Source organism: Grampus griseus (genome assembly GCF_964374135.1).
Source record: "Grampus griseus genome assembly, chromosome: 6".
Classification (NCBI taxonomy): domain Eukaryota; kingdom Metazoa; phylum Chordata; class Mammalia; order Artiodactyla; family Delphinidae; genus Grampus; species Grampus griseus.
The window spans coordinates 109,800,583-109,825,617 of NC_139000.1; the positions used below are offsets into that span (position 1 = coordinate 109,800,583).

Below are 25,035 nucleotides of genomic sequence, written 5' to 3' on the forward strand. Positions count from 1 at the left end.
CCCTAGAGACCACTGTTTACTTTCTGTTTCTCAGAGTTTCCTCTTCTGGACATTCATACAAATAAAATCATATATTACGTGGAATTTTGGACCTGTTTTTTTCATTTAGCATAATGTTTTCAATGTTAATCCAAGATGTAGCATTTATAAGTATTTTATTCCTTTTCATGACTGAATAATCTTCCATTTTGTGGATATACCACATTTTGTTTATCCAGTGCTTTACTGGTGGATACCTGGGTTGTTTCCACCTTTTGACTACTGTGAGTGATGCTGCTATAAACATTCATGTGCACATTTTGTATGGACATGCTTTCATTTCTCTTGGGTGTATTCCTAAAAGTAGAACTGCTGGGTCATACGGTAACTCTGTGTTTAATTATTTGAGGAACTACTGGAGTATTTTCCAAAGCACTGACACCATTTTACATATCCACTAGCAACGTACAAGCGTTCTAATTTCTCCACATTGTCACCAACATTTACTATCTGACTTTGCGGTTCCAGTCATTGTAGTGGGTGTTAAGCAGTATCTCAGTTTGGTTTTGATTTGTATTTCCCAGATAACTAATGATGTGGAGCATTTTTCATGAAGCTATTGGCAATTTTCATATCCTCCTTGAAGAAATGACTATTCAGATCATATGCCCATACTTCAACGGGGTTGTCTTTTTGTTATTGAATTGTAAGAGTTCTTTATATATTCTAGATACAAGTCCCTTATCAGATACATGATTTGCAAATATTTTCTCCAGTTCTCTGGGTTTCGTTTTCCCTTCCTGATGCTGTCCTTTGAAGCATAAAAGTTTTTAATTTTGATGAAGTCCAATTTATCTATTTTTTCTTTTGTTCCTTGTGCTTTTGGTATTGTATCTAAGAATCCTTTCTCAAATCATAGGTCATGAAGATTGACTTCTGTGTTTTCTTCTGAATCTTACAGTTTTAGCTCTTATATTGAGGTCATTGATACATTTTGGGCTCATCTTTTGTGGTCTGAGGTAAGGGTCCTACATCATTCTTTTGCAAGTGGCTACCTGGTTGTCCCAGAAGCCTTTGTTTAGATGATCATTCTTTTCACATTGAATGGTTTTGGCACCCTTGTCAAAAAGTCAATAGATCGTGGATGTACAGAACTATTTCTGGACTCTCTGTTATATTCTGTTCATCCATATATCTATCCATATAACACACGATATTGATTACTGTTGACTTGTAATAAATTTGAAATCAGGAAGTGTGTGTTATCCTATTTTGTTGTTGTTCTTCAGGATTGTTTTGGATATTCTGGATCCCTTGCAATTTCATATGAATTTCAGAATCAGCTCGTTGACTTTTTTTTGTTTTTTTAACATCTTTATTGGAGTATAATTGCTTTACAATGGTGTGTAAGTTTCTGCTGTATAACAGAGTGAATCAGCTATACGTATACATATATCCCCATGTCCCCTCCATCTTGCGTCTCCCTCCCACCCTCCGTATCCCACCCCTCTAGGTGGTCACAAAGCATAGAGCTCATCTCCCTGTGCTATGCGGCTGTTCCCACTAGTTATCTATTTTACATTTGGTAGTGTATATATGTCCATGCCACTCTCTCACTTCATCCCAGCTTAACCTTCCCCCTCCCCGTGTCCTCAAGTCCATTCTCTATGCCTGTGTCTTTATTCCTGTCTTGTCCCTAGGTTCTTCAGAACCTTTTTTTTTTTTAGATTCCATATATATGTGTTAGCATATGGTATTTGTTTTTCTCTTTCTTACTTACTTTACTCTGTATGACAGACTCTAGGTCCATCCACCTCACTACAAATATCTCAGTTTCATTTCTTTTTATGGATAAGTAATATTCCATTGTATATCTGTGCCACATCTTCTTTATCCATTCATCTGTTGATGGACACTTAGGTTGCTTCCATGTCCTGGCTATTGTAAATGGTGCTGCAATGAACATTGTGGTACATGACTCTTTTTGAATTATGGTTTTCTCAGGGTATATGCCCAGTAGTGGGATTACTGGGTCATATGGTAGTTCTATTTTTAGTTTTTTAAGGAACCTCCATACTGTTCTCCATAGTGGCTGCATCACTACATTCCCACAAACAGTGCAAGAGGGTTCCCTTTTCTCCACACCCTCTCCAGCATTTATGGTTTGTAGATTTTTTGATGATGGCCATTCTGACAGGTTTGTGGTGATACCTCACTGTAGTTCTGATTTCCATTTCTCTAATGATGAGTAATGTTGAGCATCCTTTCATGTGTTTGTTGGCAATATGTATATCGTCTTTGGACATTTCTCCGAAGCTTGTCAACTTCTAAAGTGAAGTCAGCTGGGATTCTTACAGGGATTTCTTCAAATCTGCGGCTCTGCTTGGAGTGTTCTGCTGAGTTAATATTAACTCTTCTGATTCACAGACATGGGATGTTTCTTCATTTCTGCAATTTCTTTCAACAGCGTTTTGTAGTTTTCAAAGTGTAAGTTTTACATCTCTGTTGTTCAATTTATTCCTAAGTATTTTATTCATTTTGATTTTATGGTGAATTGAGCTCTTTGGAGGTATTTTCAGATTATTCACTGCAAGTGTATAAAGCTAAAATGATTTTCATATACTGATGTCATACTCTAATACTTTGCTGACATTATTAGTTCTACTAGTTTTCTCAGCAGATTCCTTATGGTTTTCTATACATTGATAGAAGATTATGTCATCTGCCAATAGAGAAGTTTTAACTCTTCCTTTGCAATTTGGATCCCGTTACTTCTTTTTCTTGCCTAACTGCCTGGACTACATTATACAGTACAATTTTGTATAGAAGCAGTGAGACCAGACATCCCTTTCACCCCATGATCATAGGGGTAATATATCCAGTCTTTCATCACTAAGTATGATGTTAGCTTTCCAAAAATGGCAGATTTCCCCACATTTTTAAACAAAAAACCTTAACTATTAATCCTTACCTCTTATCTCATTAAACTTCCATGAGTGGAAATATTTATAATGAAGAGGGAACAAATTTAGAATTCCTACTGCAATATTAATCTTACAGAACAAAATGCATCAATACATCAAATTTCCATTTTCTTTAAGGAATTAAAATTGCAAATCTATTTGCGTTTCTCAAACTTACGCTTTCGGTTTTATTTATTTGATCCTTATCACGTAAGTTTCTCAAACGTGCGGTTTTCGTTCTATTTATTTGATCCTTATCATGGTTACAAAGGATATACTCTGAAATTTAACAGATATGATTCTGACTAGAGGTTATTTTTGTTTTGTTTGTTTTTCTGGACTTATTCAATACCTAACACTTAATATTAATCACGTGATGAACATTATATCATGGGTTGAAGATCACAGAAAACCAAAGTCTTATTGTCAGGGAGCCACTGTTCCAGTGGAAGGCACCAGCCAAAATTTCCAATTCATAATATAGAATAAATCTAAATATTGTGTATGTGCAATGTCCTATGAGAACAGCTAACATCATCTGGCAGGCTGCTATTAAAGTAAATGAGATTAATTTTGCAAAAGAGAGCATTTTAAAATAAATAAATTGTAGTAATTTGAAACAGTGTAAAAGTATAGATAACTTTGCAATCTAGTTGCTAATCAGGAAATGAGAGTACTCCCTTTGATAGCTCAGCTGGTAGAGCAGAGGACTGTAGCATTTCCCATTATAGTCATCCTTAGGTCACTGGTTCAATTCCGGCTAGAAGGAGGAGTTGATGTTTTACTAACACAACATTGTAAATCAACTATACTAGAATAAAAATTTTTTAAAAAAACTTTATATATGGGAAAAAAAGCAATGAGAGTACTTCAAGCATCTGTGACTTTAAAATTTAACAATGAAATTTCTATATGAGTATCTTAGTTTGTAAGTAGATAACACAAACAACTAGGCATGGAATATCTACATAGACTCTGTTGTATCTATATTTTTTTCTTTTATAGATCTAAATATAATTACCAAACAGTAGACCAATACAGAAATAACCATCATAATAAATGGCTTTTGGCCTTTGACTTTCATCATTTTAATAATTCTGATGTTAACATAGGACTATGGTGTAAGACACCATCTTTTTTCAGTTATGGAAAAATTCCCATATCTAAACACTAAAATTCTATGATTATTCAAATGTTAAAAAATAATAATCTGATAAGATTGACTCCATGATCAATTCTGGTCTTCTAGTTTGATGACAAACTTCCAAAAACTAGTTGCTTTTCTGTGAGCTCAATAATTTTTACTTTTCCAGTGGAACTTTAAAATTTGGATAGTTTTGCAGTCACACTGATTGGAGATGCTGACTTTGCCACCAAGGTCACACACAACCGAAATAACTGTCTCAGTTTAAAGCACATTGCTATTTCCCAGTGATGCCATGAAAGTGTACAGTGATGACTGCCTAGTGAAAACCTAGCAGTTTAACACATCTCTAATTACGATTTTTCTCTATCACTGATGTTGTAATGCAGTCTCATAGTTATCTACTATTCTCTTGAATAGATGCGTTCAATTTGAAGCTTTATATACTTGGGGTAATAAAATTACATAAAATTAAAAATACATGTAATAATACAAATATATATATATATATATATATATGTTCAGGACTGAAATAGATATCCCATGAATGACAATAATGATCAATCATTAATTCATACTTGATTTTCCAGTTTCTTTGTGTAATTTAAAAAGCAATTACAGTTTTGGGATCTTAACGAGCTAGTACACCGCAACTCATTATAATTTCAACCTTTATATTTTTATCTTGATTTAAAGCAGGATAACACAGTAATAAGCGACTAGGTTTCAGAGTTTGAGAGCCCTGGTTTGGAGTCAAATTTACATCAATTACCAGCAATGGTGACATTGGGAAAGTTATATAACATACTTAGGGTATTTTTAGAAGGCTTTGTGTGTGCGCACAACTTCCCACCGCTACTCTTTCACACCCCCATGCCCTTGTGTTTGTCCACATTCTACCTTTCAACAAATCTGCTTTATGATCTGTCATTCACTCCAGAGATGAGATGTCTGACAACTCTTGAACTGTTGTCTATCCTTGGAGGATTCTCCTTTCAACAGGCATACATCTTTAGTTACAGTGGTAAAAACTCTTCCATGTCTTTCAGGCTTTAGCCAATGGAAGAGATACTTGTGTACATTTCTGTTGTTATACTATCATGGCTTTCCTTTAATGGCCCTTAGAAACAGACTAATGTACTAATGGCTACACTAGGTTGCGTAAGCCGGGTTTCAAAAAATATTCTTCAAATAATTATTCAGTTCTTCAAAACAATTGCAGTTTTGAAAGGTTACTTCCTATCTGTTGTTCCTGGTCGTTCCTCCCTCGATCTGCTGCTTAGGAGTTAACTGTTTTGTCTTTTTTCAGTCATACTGAGACATACACTATGCTAGAGCATCATTTGATTCAAAGAATACACTTCCGAACTCTTCCAGGGCAGTATTCCCACCTGACTGGAGTGCACAAGTCCTTTAGCTTAATCTGCTTCAGAATTGACTTGTGAAAAAAAAAGAAAGAAAGATACTTCATCAAATTCACAAGTAAATCATAATGAAAACATGAAAGGAAGGCAGTGCCTCCCCAGCTTTTGAGGAGCCTTTGAACTTGAGAAATTTTAAGAAAATCCTTGCACATTTTTGGATGGCTAACCTCAAACATTTCTGTGGATGAGTTCTAACATTCAATAGCCCAGAGTCAGAGCAGTTAAATCACACTTTCTATTTCACACACAATTAAAATAAATACCAACCTATCACATTCACTACATTATATTAAAATACATTGGACACACATAATTATTTTTCCTAATAAACTCAAATCTGACTCCCAAAATTTAATCGTTTTTGCAATTTATGTTTTTGAATTGTAGTTCACTTGATGTCTTTATATTTTATCTCCTCGTGATATGAATGCAAAAGAAGGAAGGAAATCAGAAGGAGAATCATCAGAAGAAAAAGAAATAACTGAATAGATCATGGTGCAGCTGATTTGGTAGAACTGACACCAATCGTATTTGTCTTAATACTCTGTGAGAGACATAAAGAAAGTCAGCACCCTGACTTAGAAAAGTGGGTAAGTAGAAAATCAGAATGACAACTGCCTGGTTCAGCGTCACGGTCCAAGTCAGGAAAGTTAACTTTTTAATAATTATTATTCAACATAATTTCCGGAAGGCATGATTAGACTTAGAGTCTAATAGAAAAAGAAAAATTACTCCAAATCTGTGTATATCGAGAATTTGCCTTTCTCCTTGTATACAAAGTAGATACTGTGCCCTATTCATCCAGGGAGGAGGTCCCTTCCCTCCACAGATGGTCCTGGGTGGAGGGGCAGCTGTTATGCTAACACCCCACCCTTTCTCCATCCATCCTCCCAGACGTCCCTTCCAGGAGGAGGAAAGACACATGACTGCTGAGTTTGAGTTACAGAGTTTATCATGCTTGGCTCAGCTTCCGCTTCAGTTTTGTGCACGGGAACCCACTTGCGTGCAGAGACCAGACATCTCCCTCTGCCCTCCATGCCCGAAATTCTACATTTGTCCTTTCTCGGCAATGTCTGTGACTGGAAGGCTGAATGCGCCTCCTATTAGAAATCACGCTTGGCCCAGGTCTAAACCACGCCCACCAATAGACTCTGATCAATGATAAAGGTAAGGGCTTCCCTGGTGGCGCAGTAGTTAGGAATCCGCCAGCCAATGCAGGGGACACGGGTTCGAGCGCTGGTCCGGGAAGATCCCACATGCTGCGGAGCAACAAAGCTCGTGCGCCACAACTACTGAGCCCACACATCACAACTACTGAGCCTGTGCTCTAGAGCCCACACATCACAACTACTGAGCCTGTGCTCTAGAGCCCACGAGCCACAACTACTGAGCCCATGTACCACAACTACTGAAGTCTACACTCCTAGAGCCTGTGCTCCGCAACAAGAGAAGCCACCGCAATGAGAAGCCCGCGCACCGCAATGAAGAGTAGCCCCTGCTCGCCACAATTAGAGAAAGCCCGCACGCAGCAACAAAGACCCAATGCAGCCAAAAGTAAATAAATAAATTAGTAATAATAATAATAAAGGTAATATTTACTTTCAAACCATTTCTGAGACAATCTCTCCATTGGTTTAGAAATTGTGCAGAGAGCAGGGTTGTGATAGATTAATCTGATATATCTGCAACACTGCTGAGAGCAATCCCATAATGCTATCATGACAAGAGGTTGTCAGAATTCTCCTAAATGTTTTCAAAAGATGAGATCTCTCAGAATTTTCTATTAAAATTCAGTATCTTGTTTGTTGTCAAGGCATGAAGCTAAAACTTCCTTATCTTGGGAATATAAGTTAAACGAAAAGGAACATTTAAATGAAAACGAACAGCCACAATTCAGAGTAGAAGTACTTTAACTCAAAAATATCCCAGCTACTCAGTCGCCTTATAACTGCATCGTAATTAATGTGGATGCATATGAACAGGTATCTGGATTCTTTTATAAGAGCAAAGAATGAACCTTACATCAATGATGCATTTACCTGAATTCTCGGCAAAGCTGATCTCAACTCTCTGCAAAGCTGATCTCAACTCTCCTATTATTCATGACTCTTCTGTGTCCTAATCTCACATACTTCCTGTTTTCATAAATGTAATTTCTTCTTACACACATTAATTCTAGCATGGTTTGGGAGTACTTGTGGTAACTGCTGATACATGTATTCATATCCAGGGAGTAATACTTGCTCAACTATTCTTTAGTTTTCCCTTGTTAACAATATATTCATGCATAAGTTTATCAGAATTTCTTTTCTATGCAGGTCATCCTTCCATGGTTTTCTTCCCCCTTATTTTATATGTATTTTGTACTCTAAATACATGTTTTAGAGTCAAAATAAGATGTTCTACAGCATACAAAGGCGTGACATCCCAATGGGTGACTGAATACAAAGAAAATGCACAATCAAAATACAGGTGAGGAAAAACTAACCAGGCCAGCCAGATATCCAGTGACTGGACATTTGTCATGCAGAAGCTCTCATAGTAAAATTCTTATTGACATTGCATTAGATAAAACGGGAAAAATAAGATGTTCTAAGGACAGCTTGAACTCAGGTGCTCTGAGATTGAGCCCAGGTACTATGGATATAGACGTAATTAGGGAGTAACTGAAGAAAACAGTGAGTATTCAAACTATCATCATATAGATACTTCTGCAAAAAAGTACAAAAGTCAACCAAAAGTGTCAGGCTATGACTATGGAAGAAGAGGTAGAAAATTTGACAAGACCAAAGCATAGATGGCATGAAAAACTAAAATGTAATTTACAAGATAAAGGGATGCTAAAAATAACCGGAAAAAAAACACAAGAAATTCAAAATGTAAGTTAAAAGACTGAAATTTATTATTAGGATATAAGTAAAAATGTTCTTGTTCTGTATAGATTTAAATTACTGCACACATGCCAACTGACTTGCCTTTATCTATGCTTCCTACTTAATGGGAATCTATTACTGATTCAATGAAATAACAAAGCCAAAAGAAAGCTCTTCATTTTTATGCTAGTGAAGTAAGCAGTGAGACAAATACAAGTGCTCTCTGGATTGGGATTTCTGAAGTAATTCATGTTCTAAATATTCCTCACAGTGGACTAGACTGTGCACTAAGCACGTCAAAGCACCTAGAACCATGAACATTTTTGAGAATATGAAGAGGTAAAGAGCATGGGCATATACACAGAGAGTCACCTATCATGCAGAACAGTGTAGTAAGAACCACGATGATGTGTTTGGAATAACGATCAAGTTCAGGAAAATTGCAAGATGGTATTCCCGGATATTTTCCACTGCAAAATCCTAAAGCAAAGAAAAATAACGTCCTCTCTCCTGGCACTCTGAGCCGGTAGTTGGAATTGGCTGACTGCAAATGCAAAGTTTCTTAGAACTGTTACGTTTGATCATAAAAGTCACATACATTTTGCATTCTCTTCCATAGATTCTGTCAATATAAACGAGCCATGGTTAATTACCTGCAGCCTCCTTAAATTGATAACACTGGAATCTCTGTCCAGCTGCTTTTACAATTTGAAGGACAGAGTTACATACTCCTGTAATTATCTATGCCTGCATTGTGGGAAGCATAACCGAGGTCAAAAGCACAGGACTTTAAACAGCGGGATCCCTTTAAGACTTTGGCTTCCGGTTTCCTGCAGGTGGCACGCTGACAAAATCAGAGGCATCATCTCATCTCGCTTCCTGCATTACTGAGAGTCAGAAACTGGGCTAACCAAGGAAATGACCATTCCTGGGTTCTCACACTTAACATGCTGCTGGCATGCTTCTCCAATCTTCTGTTAAGACCGTCTGTTTGTTTGAGTTCTCTTCTTGGTATTATTTTACTAGCGTCTGTCCTATTACATACCCAGCCTCAGGAAGTAAGAATATGGTCACACACCATGTTTTAGCCATATTTTTCTTTCCTAACATTTAGAAAAATACCCTCCAATACTATAAATTTAGTAGCTCTGATAAAATTTTCAAAATGTTTTTCTTTCCATTTTTCCATCTTCTTCTCCATTATTGCCTAAGAATATCTTTTCTCAAAAGGTGGTAGTGGCATTAAAAATATACTCTCTGTGGAGAACAGTAACATCAGCTTTCTTTTGACTTCCATGATTTTCTGCACTGCTTTCATCTGCAAATATTTCCACTTGAATACGCATGAAAAGATTAGAGATGTCGGGGTGGAGTGGACGGAAATTATGCTCTGAGCATATTTATTATGCCAACAATGCAATTTAATGCATCTTTGAGGGTGTGCAATTAGGTATGAAAATTTCTCATAACTAGAACATTCTTGGTAGTGGGAATTACTGTAGATAATTTCAGGTGACATGGGAATAATTTTGCTAGATAGAAGGTGTAGTCCAATATATGAAGCATTCAGCTTAGGGGAAAATGGATTTTTTCTTCACATTAATTCTTCACTTAACACTATTGGGAAATGCAAATTCACATAAAACCTAAGGAGCAAACCAGTAATTTTTTTATATTTTAAAAATCCCTATCAAACTACCACTGGCATTTTTCACAGAACTAGAACAAAAAATTTCACAATTTGTATGGAAACACAAAAGACCCCGAATAGCCAAAGCAATCTTGAGAACGAAAAATGGAGCTGGAGGAATCAGGCTCCCTGACTTCAGACTATACTACAAAGCTACCGTAACCAAGACAGTATGGTACTGGCACAAATACAGAAAGATAGATCAATGGAACAGGATAGAAAGCCCAGAGATAAACCCACGCACATATGGTCACCTTATCTTTGATAAAGAAGGCAGGAATGTACAGTGGAGAAAGGACAGCCTCTTCAATAAGTGGTGCTGGGAAAACTGGACAGGTACATGTAGAACTATGAGATTAGATCACTCCCTAACACCATACACAAAAACAAGCTCAAAATGGATTAAAGACCTAAATGTAAGACCAGAAACTATCAAACTCTTAGAGGAAAACATAGGCAGGACACTCTATGACATAAATCACAGCAAGATCCTTTTTGACACACCTCCTAGAGAAATGGAAATAAAAACAAAATAAACAAATGGGACCTAATGAAACTTCAAAGCTTTTGCACAGCAAAGGAAACCATAAACAAGACCAAAAGACAACCCTCAGAATGGGAGAAAATATTTGCAAATCAAGCAACTGACAAAGGATTAATCTCTAAAATTTATAAGCAGCTCATGCAGCTCAATAACAAAAAAACAAACAACCCAATCCAAAAATGGGCAGAAGACCTAAATAGACATTTCTCCAAAGAAGATATACAGATTGCCCCAAGAAACACATGAAAGAATGCTCAACATCACTAATCATTAGAGAAATGCAAATCAAAACTACAATGAAATATCATCTCACACCAGTCAGAATGGCCATCATCAAAAAATCTAGAAACAATAAATGCTGGAGAGGGTGTGGAGAAAAGGGAACACTCTTGCACTGCTGGTGGGAATGTAAATGGATACAGCCACTACGGAGAACAGTATGGAGGTTCCTTAAAAAACTACAAATAGAATTACCATATGACCCAGCAATCCCACTACTGGGCATATACCCTGAGAAAACCATAATTTAAAAAGAGTCATGTACCAAAATGTTCAATGCAGCTCTATTTACAATAGCCCGGAGATGGAAACAACCTAAGTGTCCATCATCGGATGAATGGATAAAGAAGATGTTGCACATATATACAATGGAATATTACTCAGCCATAAAAGGAAACAAAATTGAGCTATTTGTAATGAGGTGGATAGACCTAGAGTCTGTCCTACAGAGTGAAGTAAGTCAGAAAGAGAGAGACAAATACCGTATGCTAACACATATATATGGAATTTAAGAAAAAAAAATGTCATGAAGAACCTAGGGGTAAAACAGGAATAAAGACACAGACCTACTAGAGAATGGACTTGAGGATATGGGGAGGGGGAAGGGTAAGCTGTGACAAAGTGAGAGAGAGGCATGGACATATATACACTACCAAACGTAAGGTAGATAGCTAGTGGGAAGCAGCCGCGTAGCACAGGGAGATCAGCTTGGTGCTTTGTGACCACCTAGAGGGGTGGGATAGGGAGGGTGGGAGGGAGGGAGACGCAAGATGGAAGAGATATGGGAACATATGTGTATATATAACTGATTCATTTTGTTGTAAAGCAGAAACTAACACACCATTGTAAAGCAATTATACTCCAACAAAGATGTTAAAAAAAAAACAAACAAACAACTTTATAAAGATAAAATACGGCAACTAAAAAGTAGTCCTCCAAACCACAATATACTGATTTGTTTTTCCCTAATGGGTTAATTATTTTTGCACAAGGAGATTTACGTAATGTACATTACTGGTTTAATTTAGATTTCTAGTCCTGGTTTCATTTATGCCCTTTACTTTCTCCGATTTTCTTTCTCTCACACCAATGATTCTAAAGGAAGATGAGCTGCAAAAGTCAATATACTCTATTAGCTGGATAGATTTAACAAATATGCATGACAACGCCACAATTTCAAATTCTGCCCACATTCTATGTTCTTGGCATACTTTTGGCATAGCATATGCTAATAAGAAAACCATAACAGACAAGAAAAAAAAGTACATTAAGCAATGTTAGGATTAGACAGGGGTGGACAGAGAGAGGAAGGCTTTCAGCCAACTGTAGGTAATATTCTTCTTGTTTCCATTCAGACTACAATTTTTAGCTACAATTCAGTAAAAACTGAGCCCACTGTCAACTGACAAGCCACAAGCAATTCCTAAGTGATGGGAAACTGAGCAACCAAGCATTACCTTTAGATTATGGATGCACTCATGTTAGGCACTTTCTAAGAAAATGTAACAACAATGGCACTGATAAGGCCGAGGTGAGAACGCAGTCGGTCGAAGGCATGCACGTGTAGACAGTTCTGACAGCACTAATTACCAGAGAAAAACATGAGCTTCATAATGTACGTGATCAACACAAAGTTACAGATGTCATCTGAAAGCACTTCGGTTTAAATGGAGATCATACCGCCAACTTAATTATGAAGATAGATATTAAGTTTTTGAGAGTCGACAGTGACTCTTTTGGAATTTTAAAGGTTATTTCAATTTAAATAAAAAGTATTTAAGATTATGTTGGTTAGTTATTTTATATATAGTAGTGTATATATCCCAAAATCCTAATTTATCCGCCCCCCCACCTTTCCCCTTTGGTAACCATTAAGTTTCTTTAGGGAAAAGAATCTGAAAAAGAATACACACACACACACACACACACACACACACACACACACACACTATATACATATATACACATACATATAACTGAATCACTTTGCTGTACATCTGAAACTAACACATTGTAAATCAACTATACTTCAATAAAAAAACAAAAACCAAAATATATATATGATTATAGAGTATAAACAGCTTCTATAAAATTAATAGGGCAAAGGTTTTCACTGTGTATCTCACCATGATATACATCAAACATATGAATCAAAAGAGACAAAAGAAAAACCGCTCTGCACAGAGGTGAGCTGACACTCACTTTGCGTGGCGGATATCTGGCAGGGACCTCTCTAGAGCAATGTTGTTGCTGACAAAAATATTGAAACCATTTTCCCTGTAAGCTGACTCATCGTGGTCCTCTTCAGTGAGGGGGTAAGGTTTCCCATGTTCACCTTTCCCTAGCAGGAGAAGAGAAAAAGGGATTACTGTCTGCGTCAAAACCATTTCATCTTCTAGAACAGATAATAAGACATGAATGCGTGTGTTTCTTTAGTTGCCTGTTACTATGCTCCAAAAACAGCTCTAGCAGCAAGATTTTATTATATTATTTTATTTCATTTAGAGAGACACTCATGATAAAAAGCAAGCGACACAGAAGTAAAAAGTATAATCTTATCTCTCAGAGAAAACCACTGCTAAGAGTTTACGTGTATGTTTGCTAACATCTGTATACAGATTCTAATATACATACTGCCTTATAATTTGACTTTCTCCAACATAACTGTATAAAAGCCATCACTTCACTGAGTTCTGCTAGTTGATATTATTTCATTGCATCCCAATTTACACTATGCTGCTGAAGATATATTTTAAAATTATTTCCAATTTTACATATTATAAACAACGTTAAAATAAACATATTTGCTTAATATTCCTAGTTAGGTATACTTGGAAGTGGTGGCGGGGTGTAAATTTTATTTTACAAATAAAATTGCCAGACTACCTTTAGAGTGAGTAGATAGTTTTCACACGTCCCCAGAAGCATTAGATACTATTTTGAAATTTACTGGTAAAAATATATATTAGTCACACACTTGCCTTCTCTTGACTAATAATAAAATTAATTTTCATACACTTATCATTTGTATTTCTTACATTGTAAAATGATTGTTCGGAGATTTTAAAAAACAGTTTAAGAACAATTTACATATTATGTTTGCTAAAGCTTTCTTAATTACGTACATTGTAAATATTTTGTAGGTTTCTTTTATTTAAATCTAATTTAAGGCTTCTGTTTTCTGGTTCTGCAGGTAAGGAGTTGGAAGTTTCCACTCTGTCTTGACAACCAGTACAGAGCTGAACAGACTGAAAAAACCAACAGCTCTTCTTGGATCCAGAAGAGAGGACAGGACACGGGGCAACAGAGACAGACGGCGGAGTACAGGAGCTAAGGCTTACCAGAGTAGGGGCTCATGAGTACAAACACCAGGAACCAGTGCCAGGGTAGGAAAACCTGACTATAATTGACAAATTGCTGGGAGCTCTGAGCAGACAAGTCGGAGAAGTAAAAACCTTCTGGAAGACCCAGTCATAGAGAGGCTCCAATTTTATTGAGATTTATCTCCAGGAGCTCAACCAAGTTCCCAGAGTAAGTACTGAAGAAAAATTCTCTTGAGCTCCTGGCAGGAGGAGGAGAGAAGGAACCATTGTGAAATATGTCAGAGCACCCTGGTGTTCTCAGTAAGGCCTGCCCTCAGGGGAAACTAGTTAACCAGAGCCCCACCTGCTCTGGTGTACCCTGTAGAGCCGAACTGACCCAAGAGAAGGGAAATTCCTGACTCTAGCCGACTCTAACCATTCTGCCCAGGTGCGGAGAAAAATCCTGAGAAACTGCTGAAAAATTCACAGTTCAGAAGCCCAGGGTCAGCAGAAGTCTGAGGTCTAATCACGAAACTGTGGGCACTGCCCTCCCACCACACCTCTACACCACATCATGAAAGGCTTATTTCCAGAAATTTCTTTCATCTGGTTCATCATGTCCAGCTATCAAGGAAAAAATCACAAGGCATGCCAAAAGGCAAAATCACAACTCGAAGAGACGGGAGAGATGGAGAAAGCATCAGAAACAGACACAGCAGGGATGTAAGAATTATCAGACTGGGAATTTTAAATAACTCTGGTTAATATACTAAGGGTCCTAACAGAAGAGTAGAGAACGTGCAAGAACAGATGGGCAAGGTCAGCAGGGAGATGGAAATCCTAAAAAAGAACCAAAAATAGATGATAAAAAAACACCTTAAAAGAAATGAAGAATACTTCTGATGGGTTTATGAGTAGAAGTGGATACAGATGAGCAAAGATTCTCAGAGCCAGAGGATTTATCCATAGAATCTTCAAAATTCAAAGAGCAAATAGAACAAAAACTTAAGAAAGTAGAGAGGAATATCCAAGGGCATGGGATAACTACAAAAGATGTAACATATACATAATGGGAACAACAGAAGGAGAAGAGAGGAAGGAACAGACTATTTGAAAAAACATTGACAGAAAAATTTCCCCAAATGAGGAAACCACAAATCCAAGGCCCCAAACCACAGATCCAAGAAGCTCAGAGAACACAATGCAGGACAAATTACCAAAACACTACACAGAGGCATATCATTTTCAAACGATAGAAAATCAAAGATAAAGAAAAAATCTCAAAAGAAAACAGAGGAAAAACTCCTTACCTACAGAGGAACAAAGATAAGAATTATATCCAACTTCTCTTCAGAAGCCATGTAAGCAAGAAGAGAGTGGAGTGAAAGAGTTAAAGAATTGAGAGAAAAAACCTCCCCATGTAGAACTCCATACCCTGTGAAACTAACCTGCAAAACTGAAGGAGAAGTAAGGTCATCTCAGACAAACAAAAATTGACGGAATTTGTTCCTATTAGACCTGCCTTGTGAGAAATGTTTTAAAAAAAGTTCTTTAAAAAGAAGTAAATGATATAGGTCAGAAACCTGGATCTACATAAAGGAAGAGCACTGAAGGAAGCATAAGGGAAGATAAAATAAAAACTAACACCCTGAGAGAGGACCTTCAAGATGGCGGAAGAGTAAGAGTGGAGATACCTTCCTCCTCACAGATACACCAGAAATACATCTACACGTGGAACAGCTCCTACAGAACACCTACTGGACGCTGGCAGAAGACCTCAGAACTCCCAAAAGGCAAGAAACTCCCCACGTACCTGGGCAGGGCAAAAGAAAAAAGAATAAACAGAGACAAAAGAATAGGGACGGTACCTGCACCAGTGGGAGGGAGCTGTGAGGGAGGAAACGCTTCCACACACTAGGAAGCCCCTTTGCGGGCAGAGACTGCGGGTGCAGAGGGGGAAGCTTCAGAGCTGCTGAGGAGAGCACAGCAACAGGGATGCAGAGGGCAAAGCACAGAGAATCCCGCAGAGGATCAGGGCCGACCAGCACTCACCACCCCGAGACGCTTGCCTGCTCACCCGCCAGGGCGGGCGGTGCTGGGAGCTGAGGCTCGGGCTTTGGTCGGAGCGCAGGGAGAGGACTGGGGTTGGCGGCGTGAACACAGCCTGAAGGGGCTAGTGCACCACAGCTAGCCGGGAGGGAGTCCGGGAAAATGTCTGGACCTGCCGAAGAGGCAAGAGACCACTGTTTCAGGGTGCACGAGGAGAGGGGATTCAGAGCACCACCTGAATGAGCTCCAGAGATGGGTGTGAGCCGCGGCGAAAAGCGCGGACCCCAGAGACGGGCATGAGACGCTAAGGCTGCTGCTGCCGCCACCAAGAAGCCTGTGTGCGAGCACAGGTCACTAACCACACCTCCCCTCCCAGGAGCCTGTGCAGCCCGCCACTGCCAGGGTCCTGTGATCCAGGGACAACTTTCCCGGGAGAACACACAGTGCACCTCAGGCTGGTGCAACATCATGCTGGCCTCTGCCGCCGCAGGCTCACCCAGTGATCCGTACCCCTCCCTCCCCCTGGCCTCAGTGAGCCAGAGCCTCGTAATCAGCTGCTCCTTTAACCCCGTCCTGTATGAGTGAAGAACAGACGCCCTTAGGTGACCTACACACAGAGGTGGGGCAAAACCCAAAGCTGAACCCCAGGAGCTGTGTGAACAAAGAAGAGAAAGAGAAATCTCTCCCAGCAGCCTCAGGAGCAGCAGATTAAATCTCCACAATCAACTTGATGTACCCAGCAGTGTGGAATACCTGAATAGACAACAAATCATCCCAAAATTGAGGGGATGGACTTTGGGAGCAACTGGGAGTAGACTGGGGGTTTGCTTTCTGCATCTAATTTGTTTCTGGTTTTATGTTTATCTTAGTTTACTTTTTAATGCTGGTTATCACTGCTGGATTTGTTTATTGGTGTGGTTGCTCTCTTCATTTTTTTAATTACTTTTTTAAACTTTATTTTAATACTTTTTTATTTTAATAACTTTTTAATTTAATTTTATTTTTATTCCTCCTTGCTTTTTTTTTCTCCCTTTTCTTCGGAGCTGTGTGGCTGACAGGGTCTTGATACTCTGGCCGTGTGTCAGGCCTGAGCCTCTGAGGTGGGAGAACCGAGTTCACAACACTGGACAACCAGAGACCTCCTGACTCCATGTAATATCAATCTGTGAGAGCTCTCCCAGAGATCTCCATCTCAATGCTAACACCCAGCTCCAATCAATGACCAGGAAGCTCCAGTGCTGGACACCACATGCCAAACAACTAGCAATATAGGAACACAACCCCACCCATTAGCAGACAGGCTGCCTAAAATCATACTAAGTTCACAGACATCCCAAAAAAACACCACCAGACGTGGTCCTTCCCACCAGAAAGACAAAATCCAGCCTCATCCACCAGAAAAAAGGCACCAGTCCCCTCCACCAGGAAGCCTGCACAACCCACTGAACCAACCATACACACTGTGGGTGGACATCAAAAACAATGGGACTATGAACCTGCAGCCTGCAAAAAGGAAACCCCCCAAACAGTAAGTTAAGCAAAATGAGAAGACAGAGAAACACACAGCAGATGAAGGAGAAAGGTAAAAACCCACCAGACCTAACAAATGAAGAGGAAATAGGCAGTCTACCTGAAAAAGAATTCAGAGTAATGATAGTAAAGATGATCCAAAATCTCGTAAACAGAATGGAGAAAATACAAGAAACGTTTAACAAGGACCTAGAAGAACTAAAGAGCAAACAAACAATGATGTAAAATGCAATAAATGAAATTTAAAATCCTCTAGAAGGAATCAATAACATAATAACTGAGGCAGAAGAACAGATAAGTGACCTGGAAGATAAAATAGTGGAAATAACTACTACAGAGCACAATAAAGAAAAAAAGAATGAAAAGAATTGAGGACAGTCGCAGAGACCTCTGGGACAACATTAATTGCACCAACATTCAAATTATAAGGGTCCCAGAAGAAGAAGAGAAAAAGAAAGGGACTGAGAAAATATTTGAAGACATTATAGTTGAAAACTTCCCTAATATGGGAAACAAAATACTCTATCAACTCCAGGAAGCACAGAGTGCCATACAGGATAAATCCAAGGAGAAACATGCCAAGACACATATTAATCAAACTATCAAAAATTAAATACAAAGAAAAAATATTAAAAGCAACAAGGGAAAAACAACAAATAACATACAAGGGAATCCCCATAAGGTTAACAGCTGATCTTTCAGCAGAAACTCTGCAAGCCAGAAGGGAGTGGCAGGACGTATTTAAAATGATAAAAGGGAAAAACCTACAACCAAGATTACTCCACCCAGCAAGGATCTCATTCAGTTTTGACAGAGAAATTAAAACCTTTACAGACAAGCAAAAGGTAAGACAATTTGGCACCACCAAACTAGCTTTAAAAGAAATGCTAAAGGAACTTCTCTAGGCAGGAAACACAAGAGAAGGAAAAGATCTACAATAATAAACCCAAAACAATTAAGAAAATGGTAACGAGAACATACATATCAATACTTACTTAAATGTAAATGGATTAAATGCTCCAACCAAAAGACAGAGACTGGCTGAATGGATACAAAAACAAGACCTGTATATAAGCTGTCTACAAGAGACCCACTTCAGATCTAGGGACACATACAGACTGAGGGTGAGGGGATGGGAAAAGATATTCCATGCAAATGGAAATCAAAAGAAAGCTGGAGTAGTAATTCTCACATCAGACAAAATAGACTTTAAAATAAAGAATGTTACAAGATACAAAGAAGGACACTACATAATGATCAAGGGATCAATCCAAGAAGATATAACAATTGTAAATATTTATGCACCCAATATAGGAGCACCTCAGTACATAAGGCAAATGCTAGCAGCCATAAAAGGGGAAATCGACAGGAACACAATAATAGTAGGGGACTTTAACACCCCACTTTCACCAATGGATAGATCATCCAAAATGAAAATAAATAAGGAAACACAAGCTTTAAATGACACATTAAACAAGATGGACTTAATTGATATTTATAGGACATTCGATCCAAAAACAACAGAATACACTTTCTTCTCAAGTGCTCGTGGAACATTCTCCATGATAGATCATATCTTGGGTCACAAATCAAGCTTTCGTAAATTTAAGAAAATTGAAATCTCATAAACCACCTAAACTTACACCTAAAGCAATTAGAGATAGAAGAACAAAAAACTGCCCCAAAGTTAGCCAAAGGAAACAAATCATAAAGATCAGAGCAGAAGTAAATGAAAAAGAAGTGAAGGCAACAATAGCAAAGATTAATAAAACTAAATACTGGTTCTTTGAGAAGAAAAAATTGACACACCATTAGCCAGACTCATCAAGAAAAAAAGGCAGAAGAGTCAAATCAACAGAATTAGAATTGAAAAAGGAAAAGTAACAACTGATACTGCAGAAATACAAAGGATCATGAGAGATTACTATAAGCAACTATATGCCAATAATCTGGACAAATGGAAGAAATGGACAAATTCTTAGAAAAGCATAACCTTCTGAGAATGACCAGGAAGTAATAGAAAATATAAACAGATCAATCACAAGCACTGAAATTGAAACTGTGATTAAAAATGTTCAAAGAAACAAAAGCCCAGGATCAGATGGCTTCACAGGTGAATTTTTTGAAACATTTAGAGAAGAGCTAACACCTATCCTTCTCAAACTCTTCCAAAACACAGCAGAAGGAAGAACACTCCCAAACTCATTCTACGAGGCCACCATCACCCTGATACCAAACCAGGCAAAGATGTCACAAAGAAAGAAAACTACAGGCCAATATCACAGATGAACATAGATGCAAAAATCCTCAACAAAGTACTAGCAAACAGAATCCAACAGCACATTAACAGGATCATACATCATGATCAAGTGGGGTTTACCCCAGGGATGCAAGGATTCTTCAATATATGCAAATCAATCAATGTGATAAACCATATTAACAAATTGAAGGAGAAAAACCATATGATCATCTCAATAGATGTAGAAAAAGCTTTCGACACGATTCAACACCCATTTATGATAAAAACTCTCCCAAAAGTAGGCACAGATGGAACTTACCTCAACATAATAAAGGTCATATATGACAAACCCACAGCCAACATCGTTCTCAATGGTGAAAAACTGAAACCATTTTCACTAAGATCAGGAACAAGACAAGGTTACCCACTCTCACCATTATTATTCAACATAGTTTTGGAATTTTTAGCCACAGCAATCAGAGAAGAGAAAGAAATAAAAGAAATCCAAATTGGAAAAGAAGAAGTAAAAGTGTCACTGTTTGCAGATGACATGATACTATACATAGAGAATCCTAAAGATGCTACCAGAAAACTACTAGAGCTAATCAATGAATTTGGTAAAGTAGCAGGATACAAAATTAATGCACAGAAATCTCTTGCATTCCTATACACTAATGATGAAAAATCTGAAAGAGAAACTAAAGAAACACTCCCATTTACCACTGCAACAAAAAGAACAAAATACCTAGGAATAAACCTACCTAAGGAGACAGAAGACCTGTATGCAGAAAACTATAAGACACTGATGAAATAAATCAAAGATTACACAAACAGATGGAAAAATATACCGTATTCTTGGACTGGAAGAATAACACAGTGAAAAAGCCTATACTACCCAAAGCAATCTACAGGTTCAATGCAATCCCTGTCACACTACCAATGGCATTTTTCATAGAAAGAGAACAAAAAATTTCACAATTTGTATGGAAACAGAAAGAACCTGAACAGCCAAAGAAATCTTGAGAAAGAAAAATGGAGCTGGAGAAATCAGCCTCCCTGACTTCAGACTATATTACAAAGCTACAGTAATCAAAACAGTATGCTACTGGCACAAAAAAAGAAATATAGATCAATGGAACAGGATAGAAAGCCCAGAGATAAACCCATGCACATATGGTCACCTTATCTTTGAAAAAGGAGGCAAGAATGTACAGTGGAGAAAAGACAGCCTCTTCAACTAGTGATGCTGGGAAAACTGGACAGTTACATGTAAAAGAATGAAATTAGAACACTCCCTAACACCATACACAAAAATAAACTCAAAATGGATTAAAGACCTAAATGTAAGGCCAGACACTTTAAAACTCTTAGAGGAAAACATAGGCCGAACAGACTAGGACATAAATCACAGCAAGATCCTTTTTGACCCACCTCCTACAGAAATGGAAATAAAAGCAAAAATAAACAAATGGGACCTAATGAAACTTAAAAGCTTTTGCACAGCAAAGGGAACCATAAACAAGATGAAAAGACAACCCTTAGAATGGGAGCAAATATTTGCAAACGAAGCAACAGACAAAGGATTAATCTCCAAAATATATAAGCAGCTCATGCAGCTCAATATCAAAAACACAAACAACCCAATCCAAAAATAGGCAGAAGACCTAAACAGACATTTCTCTAAAGAAGATATACGGACTGCCAACAAACACATGAAAGGATGCTCAACATCACTAATCATTAGAGAAATGCAAATCAAAACTACAGTGAGGTATCACCTCACACCGGTCAGAATGGCCATCATCAAAAAATCTACAAATAATAAATGCTGGAGAGGGTGTGGAGAAAAGGGAACCCTCTTGCACTGTTGGTGGGAATGTAAAGTGATACAGCCACTATGGAGAACAGTATGGAGGTTCCTTAAAAAACTAAAAATACAACTACCATATGACCCAGCAATCCCACTACTGGGCATATACCCTGAGAAAACCATAATTCAAAGAGAGTCATGTACCGCTATGTTCATTGCAGCACTATTTACCCTAGCCAGGACATGGAAGTAACCTAAGCGTCCATCAGCAGGTGAATGGATAAAGAAGATGTGGCACATACATACAATGGAATATTACTCAGGCATAAAAGGAAATGAAATTGAGTTATTTGTAGTGAGGTGGATGGACCCAGAGTCTGTCATACAGAGTGAAGTAAGTCAGAAAGAGAAAAACAAATACCGTATGCTAACACATATATATGGAATCTAATAAAAAAGGTTTCTGAAGAACCTAGGGGCAGGACAGGAATAAAGACGCCGAAGTAGAGAATGAAGTTGAGGACATGGGGAGGGAAAAGGTTTAGCTGGGACGAAGTGAGAGAGTGGCATGGACATATATACACTACCAAATGTAAAATAGATAGCTAGTGGGAAGCAGCCAGCCGCATAGCACAGGGAGACCAGCTTGCTGCCTTGTGACAACCTAGATTGGGTGGGATAGGGAAGGTGGGCAGAGATGCAAGAGGGAGGGGATTGGGGATATATGTATACGTATAGCTGATTCACTTTGTTATACAGCAGAAACTAACACACCATTGTAAAGCAATTATACTCCAATAAAGATGTTAGAAAAAAAATTAATGTTCTTATTTCAAAAAGAAAAACTAACACTTTTAATTTTTCTTATTCTTAATATATCAGTTTATTCAATGTATAAAATCAACAAGGTAATAGATTATATATATGCTTATGTATTATATTATTTCTCTATATATTACATATATACACACAGTCATGTATGCTTATGTAGTATTTGTGTATATATATTTTATATATATATACATGTACACACACTCATGTATGCTTATAAAAAAGTGGAATGGATGAAAGCAATGACAGATGAGATAGGAGGAAGGAATTACTATTTAGGATCATTTTGTTATTTTAAGGTACTCACACTACCTGTGAAGTGCTATAGCGTTATTTAAAAATAGACTTGGATTAGCTGTAAATGCATATTGCAAACTCTAGGGCAACCACTACAAAAAAGTAAAAAAAAAAAAAAAAGCGTAACTGATATGCTAAGACGTGGAGAAAAACAAAATCATATAAAAACCTCAGTTTAATGCACAAAAGACAAAAAAAAGTGGAAGATAGACATGGAACAAGGATGACAAATAGAAAACAGTAATGAATAAGGTAGAGATTAATCAAAACTATATAAATAATCACTTTGAATGTCAATGGCCTAATTGCACCAATTAAAAGAGACTTAGAGTGGATCAAAATAAATCTAAGATAAGATTTTTTCCACCCAGATTATTTTACTTTTTTTAATAGTTTCTTATTATGCATTATATTTATAAGTAAACCCTTTCCTACTCCACTATTATTTTTAAAATTCATTCATGAATTCAGAGTTTTACTAACATTTTGTTTTGTTTTATTCATTAAAATTTTTGAACCATCTGGAACATGTTCTGGTGTGAGAAGTGAGAAAAGAATCACCTTTATTTTTAAACACACAGGTGCTGTAGGAATGACATTTAATGAATAATTTGTCATTTTCTTTCCTGCTTTAAAATGCCACATACAAAAGTAAAAATAGAGTTACCATATGATCCAGCAATCCTACTCCTGGGCATATATCTAGAAAAGATGAAAACTCTAATTCAAAAAGATAGCCATCCCGATGTTCATAGCAGCACTGTTTATAACAGCCAAGACATGGAAGCAACCTAAATGCCCATCAGCAGATGAATGGATAAAGAAGATGTGGTACATATATAGAATGGAATATTACTCAGCCATAAAAAGAAACGAAATAATGCCATTTGAAGCAACATGGATGGCCCTAGAGGTTATCATACAAAATGAAGTTAGAAAAAGGCAAATATAAAATGATATCACTTATATGTAGAATCTAAAATATGACACAAATGAACTTATTTACAAAACAGACACAGACTCACAGATATAGAAAACAAATTTACGGTTACCAAAGTGGGAAAGAGGGTGGCGGAGGGATAAATTAGGAGTTTGGGATTAACATATACACACCACTGTATATAAAATAGATAAGCAACAAGGATTTACTGTATTGCATAGGGAACTATACTCAGTAGCTTGCAATAACCTAGAGTGGAAAAGAATCTGAAAAATAATATATATATTTCAGTAATACCTCAAATAGAAGTGAAAACATTTATTTTAAAAAAGCTTCTAGTTTCTGCCACAGTGGCATTAACCTCAGTAGAGCCCACAGTTAAGATCAAACAGCTAGGGACTGATAAGGAATTTTATGCTCGAGAACCAGACTAAAAATCTCTTCAATTTTAAGGGAGAGAAACAAATATTTTTAAGTGTTTCACTTTTGGCATCAAAAAAAAATCAATACTGAGTCTTGTCTGATTTTGTTTTGATTTCTTAGGAGAAAATGTCACTTGCTTTTACAAACTAAATGGTAAGTAAATGAGTCAGTGAGAAATTTCATTTGTATACCAGCTAATTCTTGAGCATCCACTAAGTACAAAGTACTATGTTAAAAAATTTTATATATATTTTTTGATGCAACACTGTGAAATGAACATAGTTTTACCCATGTTACATGTAAGTTAACAAAAGAGACACTGGTATTTTCAATAAACATTGCCACAATTAGCCATTAGCCATCTAACCTGAGGAAACTTTTTTTTTTAAATAAATTTATATATTTTATTTTATTTATTTTTGGCTGCATTGGGTCTTCGCTGCTGTGTGCAGGCTTTCTCTAGTTGTGGCGAGCGCGGGCTACTCTTTGTTGTGGTGCACCGGCTTCTCAGTGTGGTGGCTTCTCTTGTTGCGGAGCACAGGCTCTAGGCACGCGGGCTTCAGTACTTGTGGCTCGCGGGCTCTAGAGCGCAGGCTCAGCAGTTGTGGTGCACGGGCCCAGCCGCTCCACGGCATGTGGGATCCTCCCGGACCAGGGCTCGAACCCGTGTCCTAACCTGGAGAAACTTTTAAAAGATCTAAGTCTCTCTCCCATGAGT

The 25,035-nt window shown here is 37.6% G+C and overlaps 1 protein-coding gene across 1 annotated transcript in view; it reads right to left on the reverse strand.

The window, feature by feature from the left end:
* GALNTL6 (polypeptide N-acetylgalactosaminyltransferase like 6) overlaps nt 1-25,035 on the reverse strand; it is a gene marked incomplete at both ends in the record, with an annotated part of 1,149,883 nt that overhangs the window by 651,077 nt on the left and 473,771 nt on the right. Inside the window, one exon of the mRNA XM_082657046.1 lies at nt 13,099-13,237. Coding sequence (XP_082513172.1) covers nt 13,099-13,237 — 139 coding nt within the window. The remainder of the gene's footprint in view (nt 1-13,098; nt 13,238-25,035) is intronic.